The sequence below is a fragment of the Rattus rattus genome, chromosome 6 (assembly GCF_011064425.1).
Source record: "Rattus rattus isolate New Zealand chromosome 6, Rrattus_CSIRO_v1, whole genome shotgun sequence".
Classification (NCBI taxonomy): domain Eukaryota; kingdom Metazoa; phylum Chordata; class Mammalia; order Rodentia; family Muridae; genus Rattus; species Rattus rattus.
In genome coordinates this window covers 137,447,495-137,460,711 of record NC_046159.1, presented here as the reverse complement: position 1 = coordinate 137,460,711, position 13,217 = coordinate 137,447,495, and the positions used below count along the sequence as shown (strand labels likewise).

General features: G+C 39.8%; 1 protein-coding gene across 4 annotated transcripts in view; it reads left to right on the top strand.

Annotated features, from left to right (window-relative positions):
• The window catches only part of Cdk14 (cyclin dependent kinase 14), a 475,778-nt gene that overhangs the window by 175,691 nt on the left and 286,870 nt on the right, over nucleotides 1-13,217 (top strand). For all 4 annotated transcript variants that reach the window (XM_032907015.1, XM_032907014.1, XM_032907013.1 and 1 more), the window contains one exon: nucleotides 2,219-2,298. In XM_032907015.1, the coding sequence (XP_032762906.1) occupies nucleotides 2,219-2,298 (80 nt within the window). The remainder of the gene's footprint in view (nucleotides 1-2,218; nucleotides 2,299-13,217) is intronic.

Here is a 13,217-nt window from a genome sequence, read left to right as displayed (position 1 = left end):
GACATTAGCATTCCTATTTCAGACTCAGACATGGGATTCTCTGGGGCACGTGAGCTCTTCATTTTGGTTCCTCTGAATATTTCTGGTAGCAATCAAAATTATAATAAGAAACTATAAGATTAGCAAAACCAAACACTGATAACCTATAGAAGACAGAGGGAAGAAATAGGACTGCCATCGATGCTATAGGAAAGGGAAATTGGTTTCTGCCATGTAGTGTAAGATTTGAATTTCCATCAAAACTAATATTTCTAGTTGTATGTATGTTTTGACCTTGTTTCTATACTTTTAGGAATTTGTTATTCACACTTTTAAAAAATATGGGTAAAATATATAAGGATATACATTATATCACTGTAGAAGTAGCAAATCGTGGATGAACTTAATGCCCATCAGTTGAAGACTAGAATGAAATTAAGTATATTAAACTTACACGAGAGAATGCAGGCTATATACACTATACATGGTTTTCTGCACTATGCAGATGTATATGTATATATTTGTCAGTTTATTGATGTGACACAAGCATACCTACATAATTTATGTATAAGTATGGAAGGTCTCTAGACCAGAGAACATATCTGCACAGTGATAAATGGTGGTTTCAGAACGTAGGAGCTAGGTGGCTGAAGGAGTAGGTGAGGAGGGTTTGTTTTTCTTTAAATATGTTTTGTATTTTTTATATTTTTCATATCTCCTTTGAAACACTTTAATGAGCAAGGCAATCAGAGAAAATATTCCACCAGGCATAGTAAATGTAGAAAATAAAGCAATCAAGAGGGCTGGAATATATAGTTATTTCTTTGATGTTGATAGCTGACAGAATTGACTGGATAAAACGTTATCTCCATAGTACAATCATACTTTTGATTAGAGCTGACACACATGCAGAAAGTGTTTAAAAGAATCATCTGCTTTGGTTGTGTATTTTATAATTTGTAGTAGTATATTCATCAAGTGTTTGATCATGTAGCATAAAACACGACTGGATCAAATGGAGTTATTCAGAGGCTCTATTTCAAAAACATGCAAACGGTGTGTGTGTGTGTGTGTGTGTGTTTGCATGTGTTGTGTGTGTTGTGTGTGTGTGTGTGTGTGTGTGTGTGTGTGTGTGTGTGTATGTGTGTGTGTGTTTGTGTGTGTGTGTGTGTGTGTGTGTGTGTTTTTGCATGTGTTGGGTGTGTGTGTGTGGTGTGTGTGTGTGTGTGTGGTGTGTGTGTGTTTGTGTGTGTGTGTGTGTGTGTGTGTGTGGTGTTTGTGTGTGTGTGTGTGTTGTGTGTGTGTGTGTGTGTGTGTTGTGGTGTGTGTGTGTGTGTGTGTGGTGTGTGTGTGTCTGTGTGTGTGTGTGTGTGTGTGTGTGTGTGTGTGTGTGTGTGTGTGTGTGTGTGTGTGTGGTGTGTGTGGTGTGTGTGTGGTGTGTGTGGTGTGTGTGTGTGTGTGTGGTGTGTGTGTGTGTGTGTGTGTGTGTGTGTGTTTGTGTGTGTGTGTGTGTGTGTGTGTGTGTGGTGTGTTTGTGTGTTATGTGTATGTGGTGTGTGTGTGTGTGTGGGGTGTGTTTGTGTGTGTGTGGGTGGGTGTGTGTGTGTGTGTGTGTGTGTGTGTGTGTGTGTGTGTGTGTGTGTGTGTATGTGTGTGTGTGTGTGTGTGTGTGTGTGTCTGTGTGTGTGTGGTGTGTGTGTGTCTGTGTGTGTGTGGTGTGGGTTGTTGGTGTTGGGTGTGTGTGTGTGTGTGGGTGTGTTTGTGTGTGTGTGGTGTGTATGTGTGCAGGTGAGTGTTGCTGAGAGAGAAAGGAGGGGAGGGGAGGGCAGATGAGTGGGGAGCTTCTGTCCGTGGCATTACACCACACTATCTAAGACTGCAGATGCAGCCTTGAGAAACAAAGGGAAATGTTCTCGTCACTGATTTGATTTGAATTAGACTCAGCTTCATTTTCAGGTGGTTTTGTTAAGCTCTAGTTTCACTGGAAGGAAAAAAGCTACCTCACAGAAATATCAAGTTTGATCTTAGCCTATTACGAGTGTATTTACAATGTGAGTATTCATGATGATCTAGAATTGCAAGCCTTGCTGAATTCAGGACGGCTATGGCCGTACAGGGGACTCGCTGACACTGTTAACGCAAACTTGCATAGAATAGAAATGTTGGGGAGCATAATTAGTACCCAGACAGACTTACAGTTCTGCAAAGTCACTTTTCTCTGCTCTTCGGTTTCCTGCAGGGTAAACGGAAAGCTGGTGGCTCTAAAGGTGATCAGGCTGCAGGAGGAAGAGGGTACGCCTTTCACAGCCATCAGGGAAGGTAGGCACTTCAATCTCCTCTCTTTGCTTCTGTCGTTACGTGTTGCTCCTAGATGGTAAGTATTCTGCACCTCCAGACATGCCCAGTGTTGCGGTGACTTAGTAAATTTTGCACATAAGGCTTTGGTTTTATGAAATAAAGTTGATCTGTCTTTTGCCTTGTTCAGTCATGCATAGGAGGGTCTCACCTCTTAGCGAGAGCCAACTCATTAGTGGAGATTTTACAATCCGCTGCCATAATGTTCAGGATTAGTAGCGTCACTTCAACATCACTTAAAAATGCAAATTATCTTTCTCTAGGGCCTCAGTTTATTCTCCCATCAAATAGGCCAGTGCAAGGTCTTGTGCTGATCCAGATGATGTATTGGTGACTTGCCACCTAATTTTGTGAAGATATTGACAATTTAAATACACTGTTATCATCTGGATTGTTTGTCATTTAATGATGATGATGACGACTACGGTGACAAGGATGAAGACAATGATGATGATGGTGATCATGACGTTCTTCCTTTTAAATTAGGGTTTCTATTGCTGTGATTAAATACCAGTGACCAAAGGCCACTTGGCCCGGGGAAAGGGTTTACTTTTCTCACACCTCCATATCACAGTTCATCATTCAAGGACGTCAGGCAAGGAACTCAAGCAGGGTTGGAACACAGAGGCCGGGATTGATGCAAAAGCCACGGAGACAGTCTACTTAGTTGATCCCCAAGGCTGGCTTACCCTGCTTTCTTTTACATCCCGCTCTAACACCTCCCCCAACAGGCTGGGCCCTCCTACATTCAGTCATCAAGCAGGAAAATGCACCACAGGCTTGCCCACAGGCCAGTCTGGTAGGGGCATCTTCACAATTGAGTGTCTTCGAGGATGACTCTAGCACGTGCTAAGTTGTCGTAGACCGAGCCAGGACACTCTTACTGAGCTTCTATTGTTTTCTGCCTCCTCATCTCAGCCTTCCTTCCCATTTGACTTTCTTTATTACCGTTTAGCTGAAGCTTCTTAGAAAGTTTGTCCATTGCCTCTTTATTCCAAACCAAACATGTACTCTTCTGGGTTCCTTTGTCTAACCTTTCAGCAGACTGCACGTGATTGAGAGAGCCTTTTCTGCAGTCGGAAACTCCAGGCAGGCTGGCTTTTCTCCTCATCTTGTGCTGACCTTTGAGTTTGTAGAGTCTAAGGAGAGGAAAGAAAAGCCTTCTTTGATCTGATGAACACTGATTCCTGGGTAAATTCCCTGAGTTAAAATCGCAGTTAGAAGCTGTTGGTTTCCATACCCGTGCTTGTTCAGCTGTCCACATGTTCACTTCATGCATCCATCCACCTTCCTGAGATTACCCCTTGGATTCAGCAACCTCTGAGAAGAGTAAGACATCACAATCTTATGTTATGCCTGGTATAACAAGTTGCCTAAAACTTACATCCAAATTTAATTCTGGTCTAATACATCCCATGTAGCATTCTCTACACGAGTAATGGCAATGCCCAGTGTTCCCTACCCAAATTAGCCCAAGGTTACCCCTCTAAAGGGTGGCTCAACTCTGTGTACAGCTGATACGCGTTTTCTCACTGGAACCCAGACATGGTCAGCTGTCCCTTGAGTTGTTGCAGTGACTCTTACCTTACGCTCTCTACTGCTTTGCCATTCTTATCGTCTCTTCTCTACTTTGAAACTATCATAACATAAAACTGCAAGCCATGTTTCATTAATGCCCCCTTTACACACCTGCACCAAGGTCGCTGGCTCCTTTTCTTTTCCATTGTTCCATGGTGTCTCATCTCAGGGCCCTCACGGGCGCTGTGACACTGTCCTGAATGCTTTTTCATTGGTTGCTCTTAGATACCAGCTGTAAACTCAGATGTTCTCTTCTCAGAAGTGTCCTTTGGTCACCGTGTGTACAGTAGCAGTTAACTCTGTTCTCAGCCACCCTCCTGCATGTCCTCCTGCCAATAGCCCTGACCATTTCCACTACAGTCCTCACTGGAATGTGACATATCCCCTGACTCTGCTCAGATGTGGAGTTTTAACGAAGTTAGTGACCTTGTCTGACACCATCCCTGTACCAGCTCACAGCTGACTTGCAGAGCGTCATTAAGCAGAGTCAGTAAGTAAGATGGAGTACTCGATACAGATGGTGCTCGTGAGGAACCCGTCACCCAGGTGGCAGGCAGAAGATTGAAATCATAAGTCCACGAATAACATGGCGTGCCGTAGAGATGCGGGATCATCTCAGAAGCATTGCGAATCCTCGGGAAGGTTCTTGTGAAGTGTGCTAAGGTGTCAGCTGGACCTCGAGCTAGAAATAAGATTGGTAAGCGGATGACTGGATGGAGAAGTTTCTGTCTGGACAGACACAGAAAATGAGCACACGTAGACCCGCAGTGCCTTTGCCCAGAGTGAAGAGAGAGGATGATTTTCAAAAGGGGTTTCGATTAGTGTCTGGTCATATGACAGTGGGTTTCGCTCCATTGGAATGTTTTGTTTGTACATTTTGAGTTCTCAGTTCATGAGATATCTATTTGAAATTGCCTAATGATTTAGGGATGGAGCTCACAGTTATTGAAAATAAGCAACCTATTTTAGCCAGATACCTAAAATTATAAGATTTTCAGTTTTGTTGTCTTGAATTTAGAACAGAGTTGTGTTTGCCTCAGTATTCTGGAAAATGGATGGTGTAAAGTGCATGGCCAGGTCACCCGAGGGGCAGGAGGATGGCACCTGAGATCAGAAAAAGGCTAAGAGCAGAAGTAAGAGGCGAGGTCAATGTCTTCGAGGCCCAGAGCTTTCTGTGAAATCAGAGGTTGACTGGAGCTGAGGCAATCTGTAGACTTTGGGTTTGGAGTCTAGGATTCTGGGCTTTGACTGTGTCAACAGCATGAACCACCTTGGCAGGCTGCGAGGCCGCTAGGACACAGTGCCTCAGATGATGCATTGCCCAGTCAGATGCTGTGTGATTGTCAGCGCCTCATAGTGGTGGAGGTTAGGAGTGCAATGTCAAGGTACCACGAGTTGCTTTCTTACAGCTGTGAGAGAAAGGATCTGTTCAAGGCTTCCGTCTAGGCTCACAGCTAGGGGTCTTGTCCCTTTGTCTCTGAGTAATTATTCTGTGCCTGTGGATATACAAATGTCTTCCTTCTGTGACAACGTTGCTCAGAATTGAACTAGAGCCTACCCCAAAGATCTCATTTTAACTTATCTCTCTTCGTACTCACATCCAGACTGCAGTTTGGGCTTTAGCATATGAAATATTTTTGATGGGGAAGGGCACAGTTCAGTTCATAACACCACTTTATAGTTTATGGCACTGGAAACCTTACTTGCAGAAGGTAAGGGTTGGGCCATGAACTTTCTACATTGACGGGATGCCTCTGACTTTCTGAGGATTCTTGAAATTCAGATTTCTCATATTCCTGGGGTGGACAATGGTGGAAGAATTGTCGAGATCTGGGGTGACCCATTGCAAACATTGTGTTTTCTTTAACTACTATATTTTGAGGTCTTTCTAATAAGGTCTGACTTCTACATTGTGTTTTTAAAACTATTTATTTGTATTTTATGCATTATGAATGATTTCTGACATACAGGTATATGCTCAGTGACTGTAGAGGCCACATGAGTATGTCCTCTCCCTAAGAAATGGAGTTCCTGATTGTGAGCCCCCATGTGGGTACTTGGACCTCAACTTTGGTCCTCCGTAAGGGCAACAAGTATTCCAAAGTCCCGAGCCATGTCTTTATCCCCTCTGTTTTTAGTAGAAGTAAAATGACTTTATGATAATAATAAATGGGTCAGTATTTTAGATGTATATCCCTATCCTGACTTCTCTTCCCTTCTGTTTTTCTGCTTTTTATGTACAGAAACAAAGCTTATTGCTACTGCTGGCTGGGTCATCAGTCACGGCTTTACAAGTACACATACAGTGACCTGTATATTTATTTAGTGGGAGAACAGGAAACATTCCAGAGTGTGTGGCACTTGGGATAGGCTAATTTTCCATTATGGAGGAAACATTATAGCTGGGTCAATGAGAGGGAGAGAGCTGGAATTTGGTTTTAGCGTATTCTGCTATTCTGGCTAATTCTTCATTCTTAAAATGTCAGCAGCATGAAGATTGGGAGCTGGGAAAGCCTCGTGCTCAGGGAAGTGGATTTCAAGGGCTGGCTTTCCACTTATCGGATTACCTTGGAATTTAGACTTTAACATAATTTTCACACAAAGTGGAAATGCTTAGCAGCCCTAATCTTGCCTAGATTTGTGTCTCCAGATGGACTTTGAATTTCATCTTGTTAAGATCGAGCGCATACAGTGGCTTAACCTAGGTTTGGGTGCTTTGAAACTCACAATGTCTTTGATGGCAGCTTAGAGAGATGACGTAACTGGCACTCTCCTGTTTTAACTTAGAAGCCTTGAGTGGCATCTTCTCAGCTTGTGGTACTTCTGTTAAAGGCTCACGAGCACAAGGAAAAGTTTGGAAGGCAGTGGATTCGACCCTTCACTATCTTGTTCTGTATGATCACTTTGTAGATATAATATCACAAAATTGTTCTTAAGATTTCTGATCATCAAGGCAAGGGAAACAGTTGTCATTTCTATGGATTCTTCAATGTGTAGTACTTTGCTTAGGCAAGCATACACAGAAATCTAAATATTTTAGAAACAAAATACACATAAAAGAGAACAATGTTTGACAAGCATTGTATCACGTCTATGATCCTAGCCCTTGGGAGGTGGACACAGGAAAACGGGTAGCTGGACTTAGTGAGTTCAAGAGCAGTTACTCTTCCTCTGTGTACTTTATTACTTATCCTATGAAAATAGTTTGCGTTTTTAATAGAAAATTATGATACTAGAAAGATAGAAGGTGAGAAACAACTTAGAGGGTAAAAAAAAGACCAGCATCTTTTATGTTAGATATTTGGAAATAATCTGCTTATAAAACTAGTAGCTAACTTTCACAGTGAACGTTCAAGCATCTACTTAAAATATTTCTAATACTGAAGAAAATTAAGCACTTCAGTTCTGAGTTATTATTTTATAAATGTGATAACATTAGGAGACAGAAAATGAAGTTTCTGTTCACTGAGCCATTAATGACTGTGGTGTTTGACGGATTGGACATTCTTCCTCACATCTTTCTGGTGTATATAACGTCTTCAACAATATTTATTGCTTTTTTGATAACTACATCAGTCTTTCACTAGTAGATATATATAATTTAGCTTATGAGTAATGAATGCTAGTTTTATCTCATTCGGTTATAATTCAGAAATTAACCAAGCCAAATTTAGTACTCGTGCTGTTATATTACTCGTCTATAGCTTCAGTGATATAGTACTACCAACCTAATAGTCATGTATAGTCATATGTATATATATATTAGGAGTTCAAAATCAAAGCACTGAGAAGGCCAGGCTTTCTGTGAAAGCAACAGAAAAGAAACTCGCTCAGAGTTTGCTTGCTTTGGTTGTCTCCTGGCAATCCTTGGGTTCCTTTGAGATGAGAATATATATATATATATATATATATATATATATATACACATATATATATATGTATATATACATATGTATGTATGTATATATGTATATATATGCTAATTTTCCATTATGGAGGAAACATTATAGCTGGGTCAATGAGAGGGAGAGAGCTGGAATTTGGTTTTATGTATTCTGCTATTCTGGCTAATTCTTCATTCTTAAAATGTCAGCAGCATATATATATATATATAATATATATATATCTCAGCCCTGTGCTTCTGTGTTTACAGGGCCTCCTTCTTTGTGTCACATGCTATTCTTAGAAAGACACCAATCAGTGAACTTAGGCCTACCTTAAACTGGTGTTTTATTTTATTTAATTACATTTGTGAGTACTGTTTGCAAGTAAAGCTTCACTCTGAAGTTCCAGATAGACAGGAGTTTGGAGAAATATTTTTCAATGAGCTACAGTTTGTTTATTCTTGTCACCTCCACTGATCCATTTGAACATGGCAGGAGACTAGGACAGCCCTTGTCCTTCCAGATAAATATGCAGTGTAGGGTGATCACAATTGCTGTTCATTTCCTCTTCATAGAAATACATATGTGACAAATGAATGAACACTAGCATTTGTTATCATTCTCTGAAGTTGCTTGGCTCTTATTTTTCATTTTCTGAATAAAAATATGACCTTTTCCCTCTTGATTACAAGACGAGGTCTGTGGCTTGTAAGGAGATGGATTGTCATGTCAGCATGATTTAGACATTGGTAGTTGGTTTGAGGTTGGCAGTGGGAAGAACTGATTCCAAAGGCTACTAAATATATGTAGAATGATAAAGTTCTACTTTTTGACAAATGGACAAAAACCTACAAATTGATTGTTGTGACACATTGATTCAAAGGATAAAATATTATAAATCTTAGCTCCCAGGCCATCCCACAAGAATCTGTTTTGTCCAGGTAGATAGTCTAAATAATATAAATCCTTTCTGGTCAAGTAGTACTGAGTTGATATGTGTGTAATCATTCTTGGTTATAAACTCTCTCCCTCCCTCTCCTCTCCCTCTCCTCTCCCTCTCCCTCTCCTCTCCCTCTCCTCTCCCTCTCCCTCCCCTCTCCCTCCCCTCTCCCCTCTCTCCCCTCCCCTTCCCCCCCCCTTCCCTTCCCCTTCCCCTCCCCTCCCCCCCCCTTTTCCTGGCACAGATGCTCTTGTGCTTGGCTTTCTGGAAGGACTCCATTGAGAAAGTGATTTCAGAGGGGAATAGGGGCTCCCCGGACACAATCTCCCTCTGTAACAGATCCAGAGAGCAATGTTGGAGAGGGCTGAGAGGACTGCTGTGGTTCCGTATTTTTGTCTTGTCAATATTGAATTGTTTAATCCTCTTGTAGTGATTTCTATATTAATAGGGAGAACATCAAGTATAGTTTTAGCTATGTTTTCCTCTATATTAAAACAATGTTGATGAAATGTAGTAGGTGACAGAGTACATTGTCTCTCACTGGTCTTAGCAAGTTTAGGATTTATTAGTTCTGAGCTGATCTTGGGAATTTCTGAAATTAGCTGGTTTTTTTTCCTGATAGATTGTTTTAAAAGTCAGGATTGTTTAAAATGCAGGAATCCTATATGAGCAATTTTGTAAGCTAAGCCAGACCATAGAGATTCAGTAGTGGTTGTTTCAGTTGTGGCTGGATGGGACTCCAACTTGACTCTTAGGCTGAGTTTTAGTCAATAGGCCTAGTGACTAGCAAGAGTCAGTTTAGTCTACTATTTTAGTATGAACCCTCAAGCCCAACATATGTAGATTCAAAAATGCTTAGATTTCTGCCTGAGTGTATGATTTTGAGAAAGTCTTACATTTCCCACTCCTCAGTTTCCTCATCTATAAAAGAGGATGAAAACTAACTTTAATGATCTTGGAAGATAAAGTCATGAAATTCATGATGTTATCATATAGAAACAGAGAATGAAATTTCTTGGTAATAAAAATGCATTACCAGGAAACACAAGTTCAGAAGAAAATATAGATGGCGAATTTAAGGAAAATTCTCAAGAAGGATTAAGAAGAGTTCCTTTCTCTGATGTCTCTGAGTTTATATAAGTAGAGGTATGAGTTTTCTTTTGTATCCGCTTGTTTTGTTTTCTCTGATTCTGAAGGTACTGAATGCCAATCCTTTAGCTGCCCTAAAACCTTAATTATCAACCTAAGTTTCAGAGTCAGAGGCCTTGAGTGATTCCTTTGGGTGTTTGAATAGGGATTATTGTTTGGTGGGTTACACAGATTTATGATGGGGATGATGTACCCTCCTACACACACACACACACACACACACACACACACACACACACACACACACACACACACCCCTACTTCCTTTTCCTTGCTGATCATCAGATACCAACATAGGATAATAATTTTGAAGGAGGCTTTGGTTTCCACAGGGAAAGATAGCTGACTCTCTTGCCTAGAGAATTTAAGTTTGCTACTTAAATTCAGTAATTCAGGAAATTCAGTCCTCAGATAGAGGACTGAGTAAGAGGTGGGTTGCAGGGATTCTCTCCCTTCAGTAAGCATGTTTTCATTCATCTCTTGATTCTTGGTTTCAGATCATGTAGCTGATATAAGAGAGACTAAAGGGTAATGAAATACTTAGGGGAGGGGAAAGACAAGTGCTGATTTTAGGAGTTGGATGTGTGGTTCTGAAGAGGAACAACTTGCAGAATGAAGTGTATGTTCAGACATGGAGCTGAATGGCCATGGGCATGGGGTCTTCAGGATGACATCCATGGTTTTTCTTGGGACCTGGCCTAGATAATAGAACCTATGCTAAGAAAGAGCCTATGAAGAAGGACAGAGAATAGGAAAACACAGGGAGTTTCAGTCTCCCAGGCATCAAATTTGAAACCTGGCCTTCATTTTGTTTACATGGTCGTGCTGTTGAGCAATTATGCCTCAATTGAAGAACTTACTGGTCATATTCAGGTACATGATCTAAATATCTTACTATTGTGAGGTAGATATGAAGTTATCATTTTCATCTTATGAATTAAGAAGCTGGAGTCACCAGATATTTTTGTCAAAAGACACCAACACTAAATATAGAGTCTGGTGAACTGTCTAGCACACAGTAGACCCTCAATAGAGATTAAGCAACAAAATGCCTAAGTACATTTCAGAGCCTTTCTGTATTGCTGCTGATATACAAACATATATCATCATAGTTATACCGATTATCGTAAGAGAGCTAAAAGAGGGAGAGGAGTGAGACTTGGAAAGACAGTCTATCAGTCAGAGAAGGTTGAGTGCTGGTGGGGATTGTGCCACTAGCCTCTCGGTCATGAGGAAGTACTTCAGTCTCTGCCTTCCAGATTGTTCTTTTCTGAAATGAACTGTCTATGGAGATGAGTTATCTTCATAGAAACCCTTTTGTCGCACTCTATTTTGCAAAGGCCTATTTATTTATCCCAAGCCTTAACTTCCTTATCTGCACCTTAGAGATAATTCTTATCTGAATTTAGCATAGGATTGCTGTGACAATTACATGAGGCAGCATCTTTAATAGCTTGGCAAGATAAAAGCTAAAGAGGTCTATAGGGAATTTTAGGCAATTGAAAGTGCATTCAGGTAACAGTTGTTATATAATCCTTCCAGAATGGTCTTCAATACAAAAATATCCTATCTTACCTTAGGTTACCAGTTGATGAAACAAGATGACATGTAATTTTTTTCCAAATTTAACCAGCCAAGGAAGCAGCTGCTTGACTTAAAGACAAATTTTAATTTTCAAAATTAACTAAAATAAAACCACTATTTTCATAGGTTGTAAAGTCACATGAACCAACAGCTTTCAATTTGTGTTGATATTAGCTGGCAGACACCCATTACAGTATTCAGACTCACGAAGAATAACAATTGAGTCAATTTACATAAACTTACTTAGAATCCTAGTCTAGACTCATGGATTTTTTTTTCTTCCATTTACAAAATTTTGCCTGTCATTTGTAAAAGGTTCTATAGCAATTCATGTTAATTTTTTCAGTGGCAGACATAAAGGAATATTATTAATAGTTTAAAAGAACTATTTTAGCATGATAAATTCAAATCTTGTTACAGCATCTCTCTCTCTCCCTCTCCTTCTGTGTGTGTGTGTGTGTGTGTGTGTGTGTGTGTGTGTGTGTGTGTGTGTAAAACACACTGATGATACAATTATGGATTTTTCCAGTAGGTAAAAAATTGAGGCTAATACTATTATTTGATATCAAATCTCTGAATACTTAAAATTATCTAAAATTTCCTGTGTATATCTTCAGTTCTTACCCATCCATGTTGTTACACATGCTATCTCATATATTTCTCTCAACAATCCTGAGTTATTATGTCAGTATGGATGCATCTAAGCTGCAGAGAAGAAGAAGAGGCCTAGGGATAAATAAATTGTATTTTGCTGCATATTTTGATAGGAAACAATTTTTAACTGAGGTTTTTAACTGAAGTGTTTGTTCAAAAATAATGCATTCTGCACTTTAAACTTATTTCATATTTATTCCTTATAGGATAGTTGTTAACATAGCCACAGATTACTTTAAAACTTATTGCCACACATTTACTACTTCTGAGTATTTGAGAAGATGTGGCATTGTTGTACTACATATCATGTATGCTACCTAATAATGTCAAAGGTAGACAAACCTTGAACAGAAGCTCATGGCCAATGTAATGTTCACTGGTGGAATTTGATATTTTATGAATCTTCAAGGCCCATATTTAAGTCATATTTTTATGTTTAGTGAGTTGTCAATGACGATGTGACATTTTCAGTGGTTCTTTTGAAAAAAACTGATACATCGGATCAGTCATATTTTAAAATCCCCGTAAAAATTCCATGACTGCACACATGTCATTAGACTACAATTAAGAGAAGCACAAAGAGACCCACTGGTAGATTTTTTAAAATTAAAATTGCATAAAGAAAGAGACAAAAGGAAATCTTGATGATAGGAAGAGACAAGCAACTCATTATAGCAGAGAAAACTGTACTCACAAGCTGACCTTTCGTCTAAAGTGGCTGTTGCAGGAAGGGAAGGTTCTGACATGTTCAAAAACCAAAAGGGAAGAAAATGAAAACCTGTCAATTAAAATTCTGCATCTAACAAAAACAATCCCTTCGGAATGAGGCCAGAGCCGTGTCTAAGTCAGCAGAACTTGAGTGAAATACTAAGGGAAACATGCCAGGCTGGATGCAAACAGCCACATCCACTGTTTTAGTGGAAAAAATGGAATGTTGGAAATGGCAATATGTGAGTAACTATAAATAATTCTATAATATTTCATATAATCTGTACTATACTAGCCTTTTTAATACAGTGATTATCACATTGTTGGATATAGGACATAGAGATAATGTTTGTGTGGGAGAGCAAAAGCTACATTTTATAAACATT